Source organism: Sinohyriopsis cumingii, chromosome 11 (assembly GCF_028554795.1).
Source record: "Sinohyriopsis cumingii isolate HCF-2022 chromosome 11, ASM2855479v2, whole genome shotgun sequence".
Taxonomy (NCBI): Eukaryota; Metazoa; Mollusca; class Bivalvia; order Unionida; family Unionidae; genus Sinohyriopsis; species Sinohyriopsis cumingii.
The window spans coordinates 61,563,666-61,585,037 of NC_142971.1; the positions used below are offsets into that span (position 1 = coordinate 61,563,666).

The following is a 21,372-nucleotide window of genomic DNA, read 5'->3' on the forward strand; positions in this document are numbered from 1 at the left end:
ACTGAAAATGGGCAAGTTAATTACCTGACAGCACTCTTTAAAAATGGGGAACTGATAATGGGCAAGTTAGTTACCTGACATTTTTAAAAAAATGGGAAACTGATAATGGGTAAGTTCATTACTTGACAGCACTTTTTTAAAATGGGGAACTGATTTTTAAAAATGGGGAACTGAAAATGGGCAAGTTAATGACCTGACAGCACTCTTTAAAAATGGGGAACTGATAATGGGCAAGTTAGTTACCTGACATTTTTTTAAAAATGGGAAACTGATAATGGGTAAGTTCATTACTTGACAGCACTTTTTTAAAATGGGGAACTGATAATGGGTAAGTTAGTTACCTGACAGCATTTTTTAAAACATTAAAATGAGGTACTGATCATGGGCAAGTTGGTCATTCGGCAGCATTTTAAAAAAATGCTAAAATAGGGTAGATAATGGGCAAGTTGGTTACCTGACAGCATATTTTGAAATCCTAAATTGGGGAACCGATAATGGGCACCTGAATCAGTAGTCTTGTACCAAGCAGACACCGCATAATTTTCTTGTGCCAGAAATTTAAAAAAAAAAAATGTGTGAGTGCACAGTCTTAATTTGAGTTGAAATGAATATCAATATTTCCTATTTGAATATTCACTGAATGTATTTGGATAGAATTCAAATATTTGTTAATGTTAATTAAGCCACATATTCCATCTTTTTGTGGTCTATTTTAGCATTTAATCTGTCCCCCCCCATAACTGCATAGATTATATTTTCCCTGTCTGTTTCTTTTACAAAATAGATATAAAAACAAACATTTTAATACCAATTTGTAATGCGAATCATGGAAAAAAAGTATTCCCATATAAATATTCAACTTTTTGTTACAGCTAAGACAAAATATATGAAGTTGAAAGCTGTAAAATAGTATTTGAAAAATCAAAGAAAACAAATGTCAAACTGATATTATACCAGATCTTGAAACAAATTTTCCCCATGATTGATACTCAGATGCATGCAGATGGAACTAAGCTCAACTAACAAATAGTGGTGTGAGTCCTATTTTCTCACATGATAATTTTCCCCATGCAGACTGCTCCAGAATTTGTTTTTTGACAAAATAAAGCCATGCTTTGCAGAACAGTTGTTTGAAGTATACTGTATATGAAAACAGATATGAAAGCAGCAATCAAATTCATTTTACACATCAAAGGAACATAGGTTGTTGCTGTGTGGTTTAATGCCATTTTTCAGCACACGAAAGGCTATACATGGCGGCCAGTATTAATGGTGGAGGAAGAACCCGGGAAAACCCCGGAAAGTACCACCGACCCACGAGAAGCTACTAGCAAACTTTCTCACATAGCCACACTGGCCGAATCCGAGACTCGAACCGACGCAGAGGTGAGATGGCAGTGATCTGTAACGGAGAGCGCTGTAGCCCATTCGGCCACTCGGGGCCCCAAAGGAACATAGGTTTACTCATGTTGCAGTGTAACAATTCAGTGTAAAATACAGACAATACTGAAGTTTTCTGACAATTTCCAGACGACTGCATTACCAAGTTTCATGAAGACATGGGATGGGAATCAACTGTAAAAGTCAAATCATCCCTCTGCCATAATTCAGCCCACTGCAATATCCCCGTGCTTTTTTCTTCATTTTCTAAGTCTTTTGCAAAGTCTCATCATCTCCATGCTCTTCTTCATTTTCACCACGACTCTTGCTGCAGTCCCATCATGCCCATGCTTTTCTTAATTTCCAACCATAGTCACTTCCCAAGTCCAACCATTCCCATGTGTTTCTTCATTTCCCACCATAGTCACTTCCCAAGTCCAACCATTCCCATGCGTTTCTTCATTTCCCACCATAGTCACTTCCCAAGTCCAACCATTCCCATGTGTTTCTTCATTTCCCACCATAGTCACTTCCCAAGTCCAACCATTCCCATGTGTTTCTTCATTTCCCACCATAGTCACTTCCCAAGTCCAACCATTCCCATGTGTTTCTTCATTTCCCACCATAGTCACTTCCCAAGTCCAACCATTCCCATGTGTTTCTTCATTTCCCACCATAGTCACTTCCCAAGTCCAACCATTCCCATGTGTTTCTTCATTTCCCACCATAATCTTGCCCCAGTCCCATAATCTCCATACTTTCCTTCACTGCCCACCATAGCTACTGGCCAAGTCCTATCATTTTAATTGTTTTTCATTTCCCATCACAGGCCCTGCCAAAGCTGAACATTTATTTGCTTTTTTTCCCCACCCATAACTCTTTGTCTGATGCCTTAACATCCCCATGACTTCTTCATTTCCCACCACAACCCCTGTTCTATTCCCAGCATTCCTATGTTCTTCATTTCCCATCACAACTATCCAATTGTTCCAATGCCATTTCTTAATTTCCCACTTAACAACCCTTTTCCAAATCTCAACATTCCATGCTTTTCTTCATTTCTCCCAACTTTTTCCCTAGTCATATAATACTTGCCTCCTGGTTCCAATCCCAGGGGGTACCAATATGCAACTCTAAACAGCATGAAAACTCAAGTTCATTAGTTAAATAGAGCAGGAGTTGAAAAAGCATATTTAAAGTATTAAAACTTTTATTTTTTCATATGTGCCTTGAATGACTATAGCAAATGAATATAAATACATGTATACATATGTACCAAAACTGTATGATAATCCATTCAGCTTCTGTAAAGATATGCCGGCCAATTAATCTTATAGATTCAGGATGACTGCTAAGAAAGTCACCATGATGGCTACTGCAATGACAGCACTAAGTTGCATCGGGTCTAAAAATCTGCCATTTTCATAAAGTTAATTTTGGAACTGTTAAAAGAATTCAAACCAAACATCGATGGTATCATATGGTAAATACTGTAGAAATTAAGATCACGGAGATGAATAAGTTTATATGGCTGTCAGATTTGGGTAACCTATTACACAAATCATCATGTACTTTGATCCACTACAACACGATAACTATCAACCAGTATTTCATTAAAATTTAAATTTGATCAAGATATTCTGTAATGATGCCAAGACATGTACTGTTTCAAACAGAATCAAATTCAAACACAATAACTATCCAAATTTAGAGTCACTTTCACTGGTGAAGAACTGGCCAATATGGTAACATCCGTTGCAGTGTCCACGTCATCAAATGTGGAAAAGAATTTGAGAAACTTTCCCTTACAAAAATGCAGAACTTTTATAAATTCTCAATTTGTTACACATTTTACAAAAATAAGTTCCAGTTGCAATATTTTTTTAAAAAGTGCATACAACATTCACCAACTACAACAGGTGTAGCCTAGATCTGCTGTCATTTAATACGCCAGGTGATCTGGGTTTAGGTTGAGGTGAAAAAGACTTTTTTTATATATAGATATGTTATGTGGCCCTGTCTGATCAACATCTGGTGGAGTCCTTCCACCTCCCCACCCTCCTTAATCCTGAAAAAGCCATGAGTAGACTTGATGCCCAATCATTGACTAGATCAAGAGAAATGCCTGTGTAATTACCATCAAAATGTGACCTCTATGGAAACAGCAAAGTGATTTTTTGTAAAAAGCCTCATGAATATGTGCAAGCTTGTGATCTCAGTGGGGTTAATGTAGACAATATGCATAACAAACACTGCAGTACATGCACCAATAACACTTGCTTTTTGGGGGGCAACATTGTTAAATGTGTGTATTTCTATTAAGTACAGCTGACTATATTTCTATTAAGTACAGCTGACTATATTTCTATTAAGTACAGCTGACTATCTTTCTATTAAGTACAGCTGACTGTGTATATTTCTATTAAGTACAGCTGACCATCTTTGATACCTCTTTTTGTTCTCATTAATAAGTTTCACTTATGTTTATTGTCTAGCAATGATTTTTGCACAATGATCTTGGTAGAATCATCCCCAAAAGGGCAATATTTGTATTTCTAAATCATTCTCATCACAAAAAAGGATGTATATATTTTGTATTCTTGTAAAGGCTGAATATCAAATGAAGAATCAATCATCTTTATGTTGTTCATATATTTGGGCAAAGAATAATTTAACAGGAGTTTTGTATATTTAATGCATGTGTTTAGGTAGATTTTATATTACACAAAGGTTTTGACATGGAGTGTTTATGTGTTATTTCTATTACAAAATGTTACCTTTCATGGAGCATAATATTTAAAAGCTGCAATTGTAGCACAGCAATAAATTAACAGCAAAACATGATAACTGGACTGGACAATTGATAACTGATCATTTCAGAAAGGTGCGACTTAAATTACACGAAGCCATCTGTCTTGCAGCATCATTATCAGCTACAACTGTAACTCTGTTTTAGGGTTCTTCCTCCACCATTAATACTGGCCGCCATGTATAGCCCTATCGTGCTGAAAAATGGCGTTAAACCCCACAACAACAACAACAACAACAACAACAACTCTGTTTTATAATTGGCAGATAATGTTCTGTACAAACTGAATTAAATTTATTGCTGAAATAAATAATAATTTTGAAGACTAATCTTTCTTTCAGTCCAGGGTTTGGCAGTCTCTCTCTCTCTCTCTCTCTCTCTCAGGAATACGAGGATTCTTTAAGTTGTACATGTATTTTGAACTGACTTGAAAAACATTTCTGAGATTCTATTTTTTGACACAAAGACTGTACTTGTTTAGCCTCCTACTTTAATCCTTCTTTTTCACTACTTGTGCTCTCCTTCCTTTTTCTCACAATTTAATTTTATGTCTTTATAGTTAATTTAAAATAATGAAGTTCACTTTTAGCTGTTAACTTTGTATCCTTCAGTGCATTTGTCAGTGGCTAGCAGCTCACTGCCTACTTTTTTCACATAAGATGTTGTGACCTGCACCTATTGTTTATTGATAAAAAAAAGTTTTTAAAAAAAAATCTGCATAAATATATTTTTACCTGTAGCTTACAACATCTTCAGCAACAACGGGACTCTAATATCAATATGCCTGTGTTAGATATATGTAAATGTGACATGTTAATGAAAAGTCTGCAAATGAAACTGCCTCTTCCAACACATCGTATATTTCATGATGTTGTGATGGTGAAACAAGGATTTACAAATCCATTAGCCCAACTCACAGTCCAGATTGGATCAAGCAAGATCAAGCTTCCTTTACCCATGGACAAGTCCAGATTGGATCAGGCAAGATCAAGCTTCCTTTACCCACAGGCAAGTCCAGATTGGATCAGGCAAGATCAAGCTTAATTTACCCATGGACAAGTCCAGATTGGATCAGGCAAGCTCAAGCTTCCTTTACCCATGGACAAGTCCAGATTGGATCAGGCAAGATCAAGCTTCCTTCACCCATGGACAAGTCCAGATTGGATCAGGCAAGATCAAGCTTCCTTTACCCAAGAGCAAGTCCAGATTGGATCAGGCAAGATCAAGCTTAATTTACCCATGGACAAGTCCAGATTGGATCAGGCAAGCTCAAGCTTCCTTTACCCATGGACAAGTCCAGATTGGATCAGGCAAGATCAAGCTTCCTTTACCCACGGGCAAGTCCAGATTGGATCAGGCAAGATCAAGCTTAATTTACCCATGGACAAGTCCAGATTGGATCAGGCAAGATCAAGCTTCCTTTACCCATGGACAAGTCCAGATTGGATCAGGCAAGATCAAGCTTCCTTTACCCATGGACAAGTTCAAATTCGGATCAGGCAAAGTCCAAAGCAATTTAGACAGACAGTGAGAAAGAAGTCATATTCCATTTGTAATGATTATTCCATTTGTAGTGCTTTATGCTCTGCAATTTTAATATCTGGCAATCTTGCCATAATACATATATAGGCATCTATATTTAGTGTTTACATTTACTGCATCTGTCTACTGCATAGATGACCACTGTTTCTTTCACCTACTGTATATAATTTACATCTTGTAGTTACCTGATAAGGCCAATTGCAGACGTGACAATGTGAATATTTAAAGCAGGTTGTAACAAATATGGAATAAATGTTTCTATTTTAACTTATCAGTTATATTTTAATCAAAATATCTGTATGTGTCTCTTATCTGCTGACTTTCATTTTCTAATCTAGCCTTGGGCCGTTTGTGAGGTTGACAACTGTAAAGAATTGTCTGGATGTTTAAAAGGCAATCATTTCTAATGAGTTACCATCTGGAGGATTTCATTTAAAGTGTGATCAATGTACCGAAAAGAAAATGTAGCACACACAAGCAGTGTTTATGATCTATTGTTTAAGTGATATTTATAGAAGACCGATACATACTTACTGTTTAGCAAGCAATTAAAAGTACAAAAATAAATGTTCTCAATCTGATTAATGAGTTTGTCAATATTTTGATGTAGGTGGCTGATTTCAAGGTGACTAGATGACATTTGTTAAGTAAATGGATACATTAAATGTTCACAAATCCTTCAGTTATGAGCATAAATAAATCATTACAAATACAATGGAACTTGTCTTGAAAGACCACCCCTTCCGCCAAAACATAATGGTCTCTCATAGCAGGTCATAATACTATATAATCAATAAATCTGTATGTGGAGAACCTGGTCTGTCAAGACAGGTGGTCTTTCACAGCAGTGGTCTCTCAAGAGAGGTTTTACTGTAGTAGCTTTCATTGTTGTAGATGTAGTTCATGACAGGCATTTGCGATCTGAAAGGAAATTTGATGCAGTTTCTTGCTCTAATGAACCTGTTTTAAAGAAAAATATTCAGTATGACCTTATGAAAAGTGCAAGAAAGTTCCAATCAGTGGATTAATAAGTATACCTAGCCAGACTGCTGTTACTGGTTAGTTCATTTTGTTCAGTTCAAGGTCTTTTACCTAATCTCTCTCTCCCTTTCTCTCTCTCCAAATGTTTTTTGACATGTTCATTTACCTGTCAAAATACATGTACATGTCTGTTTTTGCTTTACTAACTATATCTATGTTCTAAGTCATTTTATCTACAAAGATTATTTACATACATGTATATACTTTTTATTACCATTAGTCATCATGATGTGGTTTTAAGGTGACGAAAGAGAACAAATTAAATAAAACCCTATTTCCTTAAAATATTCCATATTTTTCATGTTTTGAGGTAAATTAAATTTTTTCAAGGGCTAGTTTAATTTTCCAGTCAGCCTGCCCTGGGGAATGTGACTTTCATAAAATCTTTAATCCCTGGGTTAGGACATATTCAAGTACCAATTAAGGGTAAAACAATTAGCATTGCAAGATTGTGATGTCACATGGAGTCAAGTCATGGAAACTGCCAAAGTTGTACATGGTCTTGGGCAATATTTTTACATACATTTAAACTTACATACCTTGTCATCTGTTGACTGCATAAGTCAGAATTTTCAGATATTGCATAAATCATGATAATGAATAAGTTGGGGCTCCAGACTATCTTTAAGTGGATAAAAAATGCAAGATGTCATAACTGGAAGTTGCAGTAATTCAAGAAATATATATTCTGATATCTGATTTTAATGGATAAAAACCTGAAATGGATAGACTGCTTAAAAAACCTGAAATGGATAGACTGGTTAAAAGCGTGAAATGGATAGACTGCTTTAAAAGCCTGAAATGGATAGACTGGTTAAAAGCCTGAAATGGATAGACTGCTTTAAAAGCGTGAAATGGATAGACTGGTTTAAAAACCCGAAATGGATAGACTATTCATAATACAATTACTAGAATTAGGTCAATGGAATGCTACTGCATATCCCATGCTTCCAGACAGCATGACTTGGTCAGGGACCAATGCCGCAACACTAGCTTCACCACAGCATGACCTGGCCATGGACCAATGCTAGAACATGTGCTTCTATGCAGCATGGCTTGGTCAGGGACCAATCCTGCAACACTAGCTTCCATGCAGCATGGTCTGGACAGGGACCAATCCTGCAACACCACCTTTCTCTTTTACCTTCATGTTGAGCTAGTGTATATATTGCTATGCAGTGGTGATCCTGATAATGTCCATATTGTGAGCCATGGGCAAATACCTACACTTCTGGTGAATGACGGAAGTTCCAATCCAGAGTCATGCATCAAGACTTGCTACCCCTGCAAGATTTCAATAGCTTTTCTTATTGGAATTGGAATTTCCACCATTGTAGAGATGGGTTTTGTCACATGGTCAGCATTTTGTTAATCATCAACTCCAGTCCATAAATCATTCCTCTAATGAAAACCTAGTGATATGGTTGAAAGCTAAGGAGTCATACAATAGTATGCTACAGAAAGGTATCTATTTCTAGTGTCAATGAAGCATATTCTTCTTTCAGTCAATGTGACCTTCTGACCCTCAAATCAATCAGTTTCTTTCTTAACAAAGTGCAAGTCATCCTAAAACTTGTGTGAAGATATATGGTCAAGAACTTAATGTTTAGGCACAAATAATTTTTTCTTTTTTCAGTCAGTGACCTTGACCACTGACCTTTACCAAAACTGATAAGTTTCATTCCTAACTCAAATACAAGCCATCAGCCTGGTTCAGGTCTGTGATGAAGGACTGATGTTATTGTCTTGAAACCATACTTTTTATTTGTCAACAGTGAACTTGACCTTTGCCCATTACCTCCCAAAACTGACACTGCCTTACCCCAAGTGCAAGCCATCCATAAAGCTTGGTCCAAAATACATAATGTACAACTAATGTCAGTGTGCTGAAATAAATATTCTTCACTTCAGCCACAGTGAGAAAAACCTAGGACACCCTAAATCGATAGGTCTCTTCATTGCTCCAATTGCAAGCCTTCAACAATGTTCAATCAAGGTATTTTGTTGTTCTAGGTTTAATGCCATTTTCATCACTAGATAGGCTATACTTGGTGGCCTGAATAACTGTTGGAGGAAGAACCTGGGAAAACCCTGGTAAGGACAGCGACCCATGGGAAGCTACTGGCAAGCTTTCTCACATACCCACATTGGCCAAGCCCAAGACTCAAACCATTGCTGACATGGTTGAGCTGGCAGTGATTGGTAAAGGTGAACTCTTTGGACCATTCAGCCAAGTTAGGCCCCAATCCAGGTATGTGATGTCAAAGTAATGTTACTGTGTAGAAATCATCTTTTTCCTATCTGTCAATGTGACCTTGCCCTTTTGACCATACAATTAATAGGGTTCTTTTTTTCACCCCAACTGTAAGCAACCCACAAGGTCTGGCATCATCATGTTATGTTAAACTTGTGTTGAAACTATTTTTCTTCCTTCAGTTAGTGATCTTGATTTTGACCTTTAGATCCTAAAATTAACTGAGTTCTTCATTACCCAAAATGTAAGACATCCACAGATCATGAAGAACTGAAGCTATCATGCAGAAAAGAAAATATTAGTTGGACACAGAGTGCCATATGCATATATTATTGCAAATAGCTGTATTGGAATAAAAAGACTGGAATGTTTGGTGACATTTTCGGAACTGGCGGAATCACCCCAATTTGTTTTTGTCATCATATCCAAAGTGAACTCAATATACTTTTTCTGTAATAGACTTTAAAACTGATTTTTGTTGAATGCACATTACATTCTTCATTGGTTTGCAGATCTCCATGAAAAATGAAGGACAAAATAGGACTACAATATGAAAACATTTTGGCTCCGTTAGAGCAGTGATATCTACTGACCATCCCCAATCATATACATGTATGAAATTTGAAGTCCATCTCATCAATGGTGTAGGAGGACAAATATGTGGAAGGGCAAATGTACAGACATATTCCCTGCCATTTTTCCAGAGAGTGTGGGGTTAATTATTTATTATATTAATTCTACACAAGTGGACATCCAGTCATAACATACAATTTGCTGAAAACAATATGAACTTGAATCAGTCTATCTTTAAAGTACCAAATAAAATATGCTGACTTAGCAGGATCACTCTGGTTAACTACTAAATATGCACTTGCATATTACCAAAAATTCAGACAATCCTCATGTTAGACAACTTCATGAACTGTTGTGACACAGGTGTTCTCAAATGAGAATTTTGAATGGCAAAACTTTTAATGACAAAAATACTGAAAGTGTTTTCCCTCCAACACTAATCAATAATACAACAAAAATGTTTTCTCTCCAAAACAAGTAAATAATACAACACAACAAAGGTGTTTTCCTTTCAAAACTGGTCAATAATACAAGCTTAACAATACAGTAAATCTGAATAAGCAATATCATTACCTATATATGAATGTATATACAGTGTGCTCAGCTCCAAACAATGTAAACCCAGTTCTGTTGTTGTATGATCTGCTTGCAAATCAGGGTCAATGCTGTTGTATACTCTGCTTGCTAAACAGGGTCAGTGTTATTGGCTGTGTGATATGCTAGCAGATAAGGTTCAATGCTTTTGTATGAAGTGCTAGCAGACCATGGACAATACTTTTTGTTGTGATGTACTTACAGATCAGGGTCAATGCTTTTTGTTGTGTGATGTACTTACATATCAGGGTCAATGCTTTTTGTTGTGTGATGTGCTTACATATCAGGGTCAATGCTTTTTGTTGTGTGATGTACTTACATATCAGGGTCAATGCTTTTTGTTGTGTGATGTGCTTACATATCAGGGTCAATGCTTTTTGTTGTGTGATGTGCTTACAGATCAGGGTAAATGCTTTTTATTATTTGATGTGCTTACAGATCAGGGTCAATACTTTTTGTTGTGATGTGCTTACATATCAAGGTCAATGCTTTTTGTTGTGTGATGTACTTACAGATCAAGGTCAATGCTTTTTGTTGTGTGATGTACTTACATATCAGGGTCAATGCTTTTTGTTGTGATGTGCTTACAGATCAGGGTCAATGCCATTAGTTGTGTGATGTGCTTACATATCAGGGTCAATGCTTTTTGTTGTGATGTGCTTACAGATCAGGGTCAATGCCATTAGTTGTGTGATGTGCTTATATATCAGGGTCAATGCTTTTTGTTGTGATGTGCTTACATATCAGGTCAATGCTTTTTGTTGTGATGTGCTTACATATCAGGGTCAATGTTATTGGCTGTGTGATATGCTAGCAGATAGGGTTCAATGCTTTTTTGTTGTGTGATGTGCTAACAGATCAGGGTCAATGCTCTTGTAAGTGATTGCATTTCAGAGTCAATGATATTTGCTGTACAGTGTGCAGGCAGATTAGGGTTATTGCTGTTTGTCAACAAAATGATCACACACAGGAGTATATGCTATTCAATTTGTCAATAAAATGATCACACACAGGGGCCTATGCTACTCAATTTGTCAATAAAATGATCACACACTGGGGCTTATGCTACTCAATTTGTCAATAAAATGATCACATACAGAGGCCTATGCTACTCAATTTGTCAATAAAATGATCCTACACTGGGGCTTATGCTAATCACAGTTCAGTAACCAGCCCAGTATAAACTGATATAAACTGATTTATGTACTGTACTTGAGAATTTGTGAATAATATGTGGACATTGGAGTCTACATTACTCAAAGTTCAGTACCATATATATATATATATATATATATATATATATATATATATATATATATATATATATATATATATATATATATAACTTACTATTACTGCTGCAAATAGTAATGTGGAATTCAGATACTGTGTAGCTACATTTCTGTTATATTACATGAAACATGATGTGTGAAATAATATAATATTAATACATAAATAAAATACAAAAGTATTTCAGTCCAGGTTGTTGACCCAATGTGTAACATGATGCGTATATCAAGACTGGGTCCATTCTGATAGCCTTGTCATTGGTCATAGGTAATTATTCATGGCCAACAGAAGGGCTATCAGAATGGACAATGTTGTCATTAGTTATTATCATGTTACAAATTTTGGTTCAACAACCTAGACTGAAATACAGGGAATATATAGCTTGACAGACATGCCAGAAAAGTCTAGCAAAATTCACACACCATTTACAAAACATTCTCAGTTTGGCTTATGCCTTATCTGGTGACTTTTACAAAAAATGCAGTAAATTTTCAGCATGATGCCAAGGCAGGGTCTATGCTCTACACCTGGCATACAATTGATTTATATGGCAAATCTAATAATGAAGCAGGTGCCTTAGACTGACAGACATCCATGTCAGGATAATTACCAGCTACTGGTGGCATTCATGAGAATTAAGTGTCATGTGTAGGTTTTGCACCCTGTAGCTATGAAAGCCATAACATTGCTAAAAGCCAGCCTGTTGCTATGAAAACCATTACATTGCTAAAAGCCAGTCTGTTGCTATGAAAGCCATTACATTGCTAAAAGCCAGCCTGTTGCTATGAAAGCCATTACATTGCTAAAAGCCAGCCTGTTGCTATGAAAGCCATTACATTGCTAAAAGCCAGCCTGTTGCTATGAAAGCCATTATATTGCTAAAATCCAGCCTGTTGCTATGAAAGACATTACATTGCTAAAAGCCAGCATGTTGCTATGAAAGCCATTGCATTGCTAAAAGCCAGCCTAAAGCATAACTTTGATAAGGCATAACCTAAGAAACACCCATACTAAGTTTGATCAAAATTCTACACAAGAAGCTGAATACAAGTTTTCCACCTGGCTGCTAAAGAAGCCACACCTTTGCTAGGGGAGCCCCTTTGAACATGATATAGTACAGGAACCAAACAATACAAAAATTTGACAGAGCATGTGTTTGCAAATATTCCTATTCAGTTTTATAGATATTTGTCTAACTGTTCGAGAGGGATAAAATTGGGCTTTCCATGCGGTTGCTTTGGAAGCTGCACTAATGTTAGGAAATATAAATCTGACAGAGCAGAACTTATCAAAATTTCCAAGCAACTTTAATCCAAACTGGATTAACTGTTCTGGAGAAAAAAGTTATGCCTGATGCGACGTGGAGACATACCCTTACATCTGCTGCGGTGTTCCGGAGAAAAAGCTGAATATAGATTCTCAACCTGGCTGTTAAGGAAACAAGTAGACTGCTATGGGATTCAGTCTGGATAAACTTTTAATATCCCAACACACACTCCTGCCAAATTGGACTGAAACTGGTTCTCCTATTTGGGAGAAGTTGATATTGGTCTCATAGTCTTTGATGACCTGAAAACTTTTGGTGGCAATTTTTACCATGCTCTCATTATGTTTAGTAATAATCCAAGAACAAAATTTATTCAGGAATGAAACTGCCTCTAACTTTACCAATTAGTCTTACTTGATATTTAACTTAGGAGTACAAGAATACATTAAGAAAATAAGTTAAAAATAAACACTCTTGAGCTCCAGCAAGGAAATTCTTGTCAAGAAGAGGGCAGGAGGGGCACCTTTTACAAAAGGGGTACTTTTTCCAATGTATGGGCACTTAATGGAACAAGTACTTACTGTTGTTGATTCATTTTAACAAAATCCAATGTTAAATAAATACAAAAGTATATGAGTGAAGGATGACTGCTAAGTAGAGTCAACATTTACTGGTCAGCTTGAAAAAGACAATTATTACAATATGTTATCAATATGGTGTGTTCATTACATTATGTTATCAATATGGTGTGTTCATTACATTATGTTATCAATATGGTGTGTTCATTACATTATGTTATCAATATGGTGTGACCATTACATTGTTATCAATATGGTGTGTTCATCACATTATGTTATCAATATGGTATGTTCATTACATTATGTTATCAATATGGTGTGACCATTACATTGTTATCAATATGGTATATTCATTACATTATGTTATCAATATGGTGTGACCATTACATTATGTTATCAATATGGTGTGACCATTACATTGTTATCAATATGGTGTGTTCATCACATTATGTTATCAATATGGTATGTTCATTACATTATGTTATCAATATGGTGTGACCATTACATTGTTATCAATATGGTGTGTTCATCACATTATGTTATCAATATGGTGTGTTCATCACATTATGTTATCAATATGGTGTGTTCATCACATTATGTTATCAATATGGTGTGTTCATCACATTATGTTATCAATATGGTGTGTTCTTTACACTATGCTATCAATATGATATGTTCATTACATTATGTTATCAATATGGTGTATTGATTACATTATGTTTTCAATATGTCATGATTGTTACATTATATTATCAACATGGACTTATCATTACATGATATTATTATGGTGTGATCATTTCATGATATTATCATTATGGTGGGATCATTACATTATGTTATCAATATGGTGTGGTCATTACATTATCAATACGATGTCACTTGCTGCGTTAGTGTATCTAAAAATGAGAAAGGATTTGATGCAAAATGGTTTGGTTAGTGTATCATAAACACTAAATATGGGAAGGGATTTGATGTGAAATGGCTTGGTCAGTGTACTGTAAACACTATGAACTCTGGGAAGGATTAAATGTTAATTAACATGATTGTGAACAATGTCTTGTACTGACAATAAACTGGAAAAATGTTTATACATGTCTGAAAATAACAAAAATAAATGTTTATACATGTCTAATTACTATAATAACAATCTGGTGAAAAGAAAGATAAAATCTGAACAGAATTTGAGAAATCTTTTGCAAATTATGTCCTGTCATACACTGGCAGCAGAGGCTGTCTCTTCTTGAAAACCAATGTGACCTCATTGATTATGCCACACTTAAACAAAGTAATTCACCAACATAAACTTCGCTCTGCATTCTGAGAAAAGGATTCTATGACCTGTGATGCATCCTGAGAAAAGGATTCTATGACTTGTGATGCATTCTGAGAAAAGGATTCTATGACCTGTGATGCATTCTGAAATATTCATTACTTTATGGATGATTAGTGACTTCTTCCAAAACAATAATTTCTATTTTCTGAGGGTACAACTGATTTAGTAAAATGTTACCTAATCTCCCATGATTCCCTCGGTGATCTACAATATTTCAATACATGTACACATATTTATACATGAAATTAATTAATTTGGTGGTTAGTATCATACAGTTAGTTTATTTAAAACGTACAGAAGGAACATACATGTACAGCACTGTATCATGTTTAAAAATGATTAATACATGTATATAAGAAAAAAAACTGACAGAATATTTATTGAGGTTATTACATACTTAGATAGCTGAAACAACCAGTGTTAAAAATGATTAGTTTGATTTAGTTGTAGCTGATACAGGTCAGTAGATCCAGTAAATGTAAATGACTTATCAGTTCATTAGTTATCGGTTTTCATCTTAAAGACTACATAGATGTAATACTGTTGGTCTGGATAAGCATTTTATTTACAAAAAAATGTGATAAATTAGGAAAGGCTTTATCAACCAAAACACATCCATAATATAATATTCTTTGTCAGTTTAAGCACTGAAACATGTCAGTAGAAGATGTCATTCAATCAACATAAAATATACTTCAAGCTGTATGCTTTTGAAGTTTGATTCTTCAGTTAATATTCGTGTGTGTGCAATGACTCCCATAGAGTGAAACAGTGGTACATTAATGTCAGTGCCCATGCAATGATTTGCATACAGCGTGATAGTAGTCCATTAATTTTAGTGTGTATGCAATGACTCCCATACAATGCATCAAGTAGTCCATTAATGTTAGTGTGTGTGCAATGACTCATAGAGTGCAACAGTATTCCATTAATGTTAGAGTGCGTGCAATGACTCCCCTAGAGTGCAACAGTATTCCATTAATGTTTGTGTGTGTGCAATGACTCACCTAGAGAGCAACAGTATTCCATTAATGTTAATGTGTGTGCAATGACTCATAGAGTGCAACAGTATTCCATTAATGTCAGTGTGTGCAATGACTCCCCTAGAGTGCAACAGTATTCCATTAATGTCAGTGTGTGTAATGACTCCCAAAGAGTGCAACAGTATTCCATTTATATTAGTGTGTGCAATGACTCCCGCAGAGAGCAACATTATTCCGTTAATGTAAGAGTGTGTGTGTAATGACTCCCACAGAGTGAAACAGCATTATAGTTATATCAGTGTGTGCAATGACTCCCATAGAGTGCAGTGCAACAGTAGTCTATTAATGTTAGTGTGTGTGCAAAGACTCATGTAGAGAGCAACAGTAACTATACATGTTAGTGTGTGTGTAATGACTCTCACAGAGTGCAACAGTATTCCATTAATGTTAGCGTGTGTGCAATGACTCCCACAGAGTGCAACAGTATTCAATTAATATTAGTGTGTGTGCAGTGACTCCCACAGAATGCAACAGTAGTCAATTGATGTAATTACTCCCATAGAGTGCAACAGTAGTCTGTTAATGTTAGTGTGTGTGCAATGACTCCTGAGAGCAAAAGTATTCAATTAATATTAGTGTCTGTGCAATGACTCCCATAAAGTGCAGCAGAAGTCCATTAATAATAGTGTGTGTGCAATGACTCCCATAGAGTGTGATAATAGTCTATAATAGGTAGTACATAAATTTAATACAAAATAGTTTCCTTGAATGGGTTGATAGATATTTATGTCTTTGTAGTAATCTACTATCAGAAATTGTGGACATTCTTAACACTGGCTATGAATTCATCATTTACACAGTAATACAACTTATGTTCCTAGTAGTGCTGCAGTGATCTGTTGGGTGTATATGTACATGTTATTAGTCCTAGTTTTTTGGGGGTGTTTATGTACATGTTATTACAACAAGTAGTGTTGCAGTGGTCTTTTGGGTGTTTATGTACATGTTATTACTCCTAGTAGTGTTGCAGTGGTCTTTTGGGTATTTTTATAATGACATTACTCCCGCTGATGTAAACAGTTATTTTTATCATGACATTACTCCCACTAGTGCTGCTGTGGTTTTTGGATGTTTCTTATACATGACATTAATCCTAGTAGTGTTGCAGTGGTTTACTGGCTGTTTATATACTTTACCCCCAGAAGTGTTGCAGTGGTCATTTGGATATTTATACACATGATTTTACTCCTAGCAGTGTTGAAGTGGTTTACTGGGTGTTTATATACTTTACTCCCAAAAGTGTTGCAGTGGTCTTTGGGTATTTATATACATTACTCCTAGAAGTGTTGCAGTGGTCTTTTGGTGTTTACATACATTACTCCTAGAAGTGTTGTAATGGTCTCTGGTTATTTATATACATTACTCCTAGTAGTGTTACAGTGGTCTTTTGGTGTTTACATACATTACTCCCAGAAGTGTTGCAATGGTCTCTGGTTATTTATATACATTACTCCTAGTAGTGTTATGGTCGTCTTTGGGTGTTGATATACATTACCCTAGAAATACTGCAGTAGTCTTTTGAGTGTTTAAACACATGACATTACTCCCAGAAGTGTTGTAGTGGTCTTGTGGGTGTTTATATACATGACTCCTAGTAGTGTTACAGTAGTCATTTTAGTGTTTATGTACATGACATTAACATGACACTATCCACTGATCACGTGACTACAGTTGTGCTTGAATCATGATATGTGGATCGTCTATATACACACCAGTTTTAGTGTTCTCTGTATGCAATGTAGACCATTTAAATACAAGAAAAATAATACTGGGTCAAAGGATTGAGCCATACCATATTTTTGACAGGATTTTACAGAGTGCTCCTGAGTTTCGTGTTTTTTTCACAGTGATAAGATTGTGTTGAGAAAATAGTTGTGTCTTCACTGAAATTGCAATAGGAAAGCTTTCCAATGTGTATTTTATGGTCAATTATATCAAATGCCTTCATTAGATCTACAAAAGAGTGGGTCATATTATGTCTCTATCTATGTCTTCAAACATGTATAAGTTATCTTTATCAGTGCTGTATGACAGATGGGGCTTGATCAAACACCTGATTACTGTTCATGTAGGATGTCATATTTTTTAAGAGTACTGATTTGTATCCATATCCTCTGAACTTGATTCCAAACAGTGAAATTCCTGTTTCCATCCATCAGTGAATTTCACTGATATCTGGGTTGCTTAGATCTTGGCATTTTAGCATCTCACAAGATAATGTATGGTTAGACAACTTGACAATCTTTGAAAACCAAAGCCAAATCAACCTTGTTTTATGCTGATTGTGCTCTGTAATAATCTGACCACAACCAATTAATGTTTAATCCTTTCAAAATTACTTCTGAACACATATAGTATAATCCACGTTGATAAGCTTCAAACATGGAAGTCAACCAAATCTGCTGACAGAATCAAAGGGATGTCAACCTAACCGCTTGTAATTAGCAACCAAATTGTCTTTCCCTCCTTAAGCCAGTTCAGAGTCCTGCAATTCAGATCAACATTTCAAAAAACTTTGCACAACACTTTCTTAATTATGGTCAAAATGGGTAAAGAAATTTATATTCGAGAACATTCAAGATGGTTTATCATCAAAAAGAATGATTATACGTCTAAAGATACAACTCAATCCTAACATTGAAACCGTCATTAAAAGTCTTCCATTCGCAATCTAAGATCAAGAGTAATTGAAATTACAACAAATATAATTTGGTAACTGTACTTACATGTCGTTGTATGAAGAAATTCTAGGATTCAAAGCAGTCCTGTCACAAGCACCACTGCAGACGTTTTGCTCATGTAAAGCAGAACTTTCATCATTTTTATTTTGTGCTGCTTCTGAGTCATCTTTCCGACTGCAATGCATTTTTCTTCTCTCATCCTTCTCACGTTGCTTATTCAGACCGCCTTTAAAGAAGTACTCTAGAACTGTGTTACGTGTCCATTCGATTCTTGTACCTGCAACCCAGAAAACAGCTATATCAGACCATCTTCAATCATTACTTGCAATATAATTTTGCCATTTCACTCACACTACCACTCATGTCAACTACACCTGCAGCATCACCAACCACCTTATCCGACCCATAGCCTGAATGCATACAAAAATTGTAAACTTTCATTAGAAGATGAATTTATGAGCATAAAATAAATAAAAATTTCACTTGTAATTGGTCCAAAAAACAAAAGCATTAGTATAGATTTTTTGTCAATCTAAAATTCAATCGTGTCCCATAATATTCTTGTTTTTTTTATAGATATATACAGACTTAAGATTTTAAACTCTCAATTATTTAAATTCTTGATCAACCATTGTTTTCTCCATGGAGTGTCACTGTACAAAACCCACAATGAATCCTACATTATAAATCAGCAAGCATGTGAAAATCACACACATATGATTGTCTGCCTCGAGCATAATGACTTTCAATAATGCTGAAAATAGCTTCATCTGGTCATCAGAGTGCTTGATTTCTTGATCTGCTGCCAAGTCAAATGTTTACTAAGTGACCTTTTGCAATGAGTTATGAGACCAATCAGCTATTAAAAGCATTTTACCAGATCTGCTGTTGGTAAAGTTGTACAATAGTGGATATGCAGTTGTTAGTATTTTGCCGTGCTGCTGTTGGTAAGAGGGTATAATAGTGGACATGCAGTTGTTGGTATCTGGAAGTACTACTATTGATGAGGTTGTACGATAGTGGATATGCAGTTGTTAGTATTTTGCCGTGCTGCTGTTGGTAAGAGGATATAATAGTGGACATGCAGTTGTTGGTATCTGGAAGTACGACTATTGGTGAGGTTGTATGAAAGTGGACATGCAGTTTTTGGTGTTTTGCAGTACTGCTGTTGGTAAGGTTGTACAAAAGTGGACATGCAGTTTTGGGTATTTGATGGTACTACTGGTGAGGTTGTATGAAAGAGGACATGCAGTTTTGGTATTTGATGGTACTACTACTGGTGAGGTTGTACAAAAGTGGACATGCAGTTTTGGGTATTTGATGGTACTGCTACTGGTGAGGTTGTATGAAAGTGGACATGCAGTTTTGGTGTTTGATGGTACTACTACTGGTGAGGTTGTACGAAAGTGGACATACAGTTTTGGGTATTTGATGGTACTACTATTGGTGAGGTTGTATGAAAGTGGACATGCAGTTTTGGTATTTGATGGTGCTACTACTGGTGAGGTTGTACAAAAGTGGACATACAGTTTTGGGTATTTGATGGTACTACTATTGGTGAGGTTGTACGAAAGTGGACATGCAGTTTTTGGCATTTGGCAGTACTGTCTCTGCTATTACACAAAGTTCTAATGCATATAACTAATGTCCTTGTTATAACACACAAATGGTGTCCTTGTTATAACACACAAATAGTGTTCTTGTTATAACACACAACTGCCACCACTGTGTTAATAATGAAGATAAAAGATGTAAGTTTACACTATCATTGAAACATACTTATGGGGTCTATTTATCACATACACTTTAACTGAAACATACTGTATGGAGTCTATTTATCCCATACACTTTAACTGAAACATACTGTATGGAGTCTATTTATCCCATACACTTTAACTGAAACATATTGTATGGAGTCTATTTATCACATACACTTTAACTGAAACATACTTATGGGGTCTCTTTATCACATACACTTTAACTGAAACATATTGTATGGAGTCTATTTATCCCATACACTTTAACTGAAACATATTGTATGGAGTCTATTTATCCCATACACTTTAACTGAAACATACTGTAGAGTCTATTTATCACATACACTTTAATTGAAACTGTGACACAAGTAAAACCTAACAAGCAATTAAAGTTTCCAAAATATAAATTTAAATTAAATATATAATAAAAAATGTAATCCTAATATTCATGATAATTTATAATCAATTTCCAGGAACTGTTCTAAGGCATTCTGAATGATGCTTGTGTAGTGCTTACCTGTTTGATAACACTGAATTCAACAGAATTATTAATCCAAATGTTACTACTACAATGTAATCTCATTAATGAAGAATATCACTCAAGTTGTTAAAAGTTTCACATAGTCCTATTGAATTAATTGAATATTCAGGTCCTTGAATATAATCACTCAATCCTCACAGTACTGACTACATAAATCAAAGCCTATCTGCTTTATCAAACAACATGTGAATCACAAATTCTTCTCTGACTCTTACAATTGCTATGTATAACTGAAAGAATAAATATGGTGCATGTATCTTCATTATATAGTGTCCTTTTGTGTTTCAAATAAACAAATCTGATTCACCAGAATTTCTCAAATAATCAAGTCTTATTATTTCAACATAATTCAAACAGCTGTAAACAAAAACAGACTAATTCTGACCTTCAAATCTCACTGAACCGATCAAATGCTAGGATGCACACGAAAGCTTTTTACAAGTGTATATAGACTGTATGTTGGGGTTTGGGCTGAGACAAGGAAATCACAGTCATGGGTTTATATTATTTGTCTCCCCACGAGGCTTTCCCGAGTGGGGAGACATATAATATAAACCCGCAACTGGGATTTCCTTGTCTTGGTCCAAACCCCAATGTAGATTATTTTTCTCACCCAGTATTTTCCTTTAACGTAAAAAGAATTCTGCACTATTGTTCACGTCCAATGTTTACATGTGGCACAATAATAT

General features: G+C 35.6%; 1 protein-coding gene across 2 annotated transcripts in view; it reads right to left on the bottom strand.

Annotated features, from left to right (window-relative positions):
* LOC149788550 (S-adenosylmethionine sensor upstream of mTORC1-like) overlaps positions 1–21,372 on the bottom strand; it is a 66,805-nt gene that overhangs the window by 30,771 nt on the left and 14,662 nt on the right. The window contains exons 4-5 of one of the 2 annotated variants that reach the window (XM_089974576.1): positions 18,431–18,662; positions 14,839–14,865 (exon numbers count right to left, since the gene is read on the bottom strand). In XM_089974576.1, the coding sequence (XP_089830702.1) occupies positions 14,839–14,865; positions 18,431–18,662 (259 nt within the window). The remainder of the gene's footprint in view (positions 1–14,838; positions 14,866–18,430; positions 18,663–21,372) is intronic. The other variant, XM_089974577.1, reaches the window with a different exon arrangement.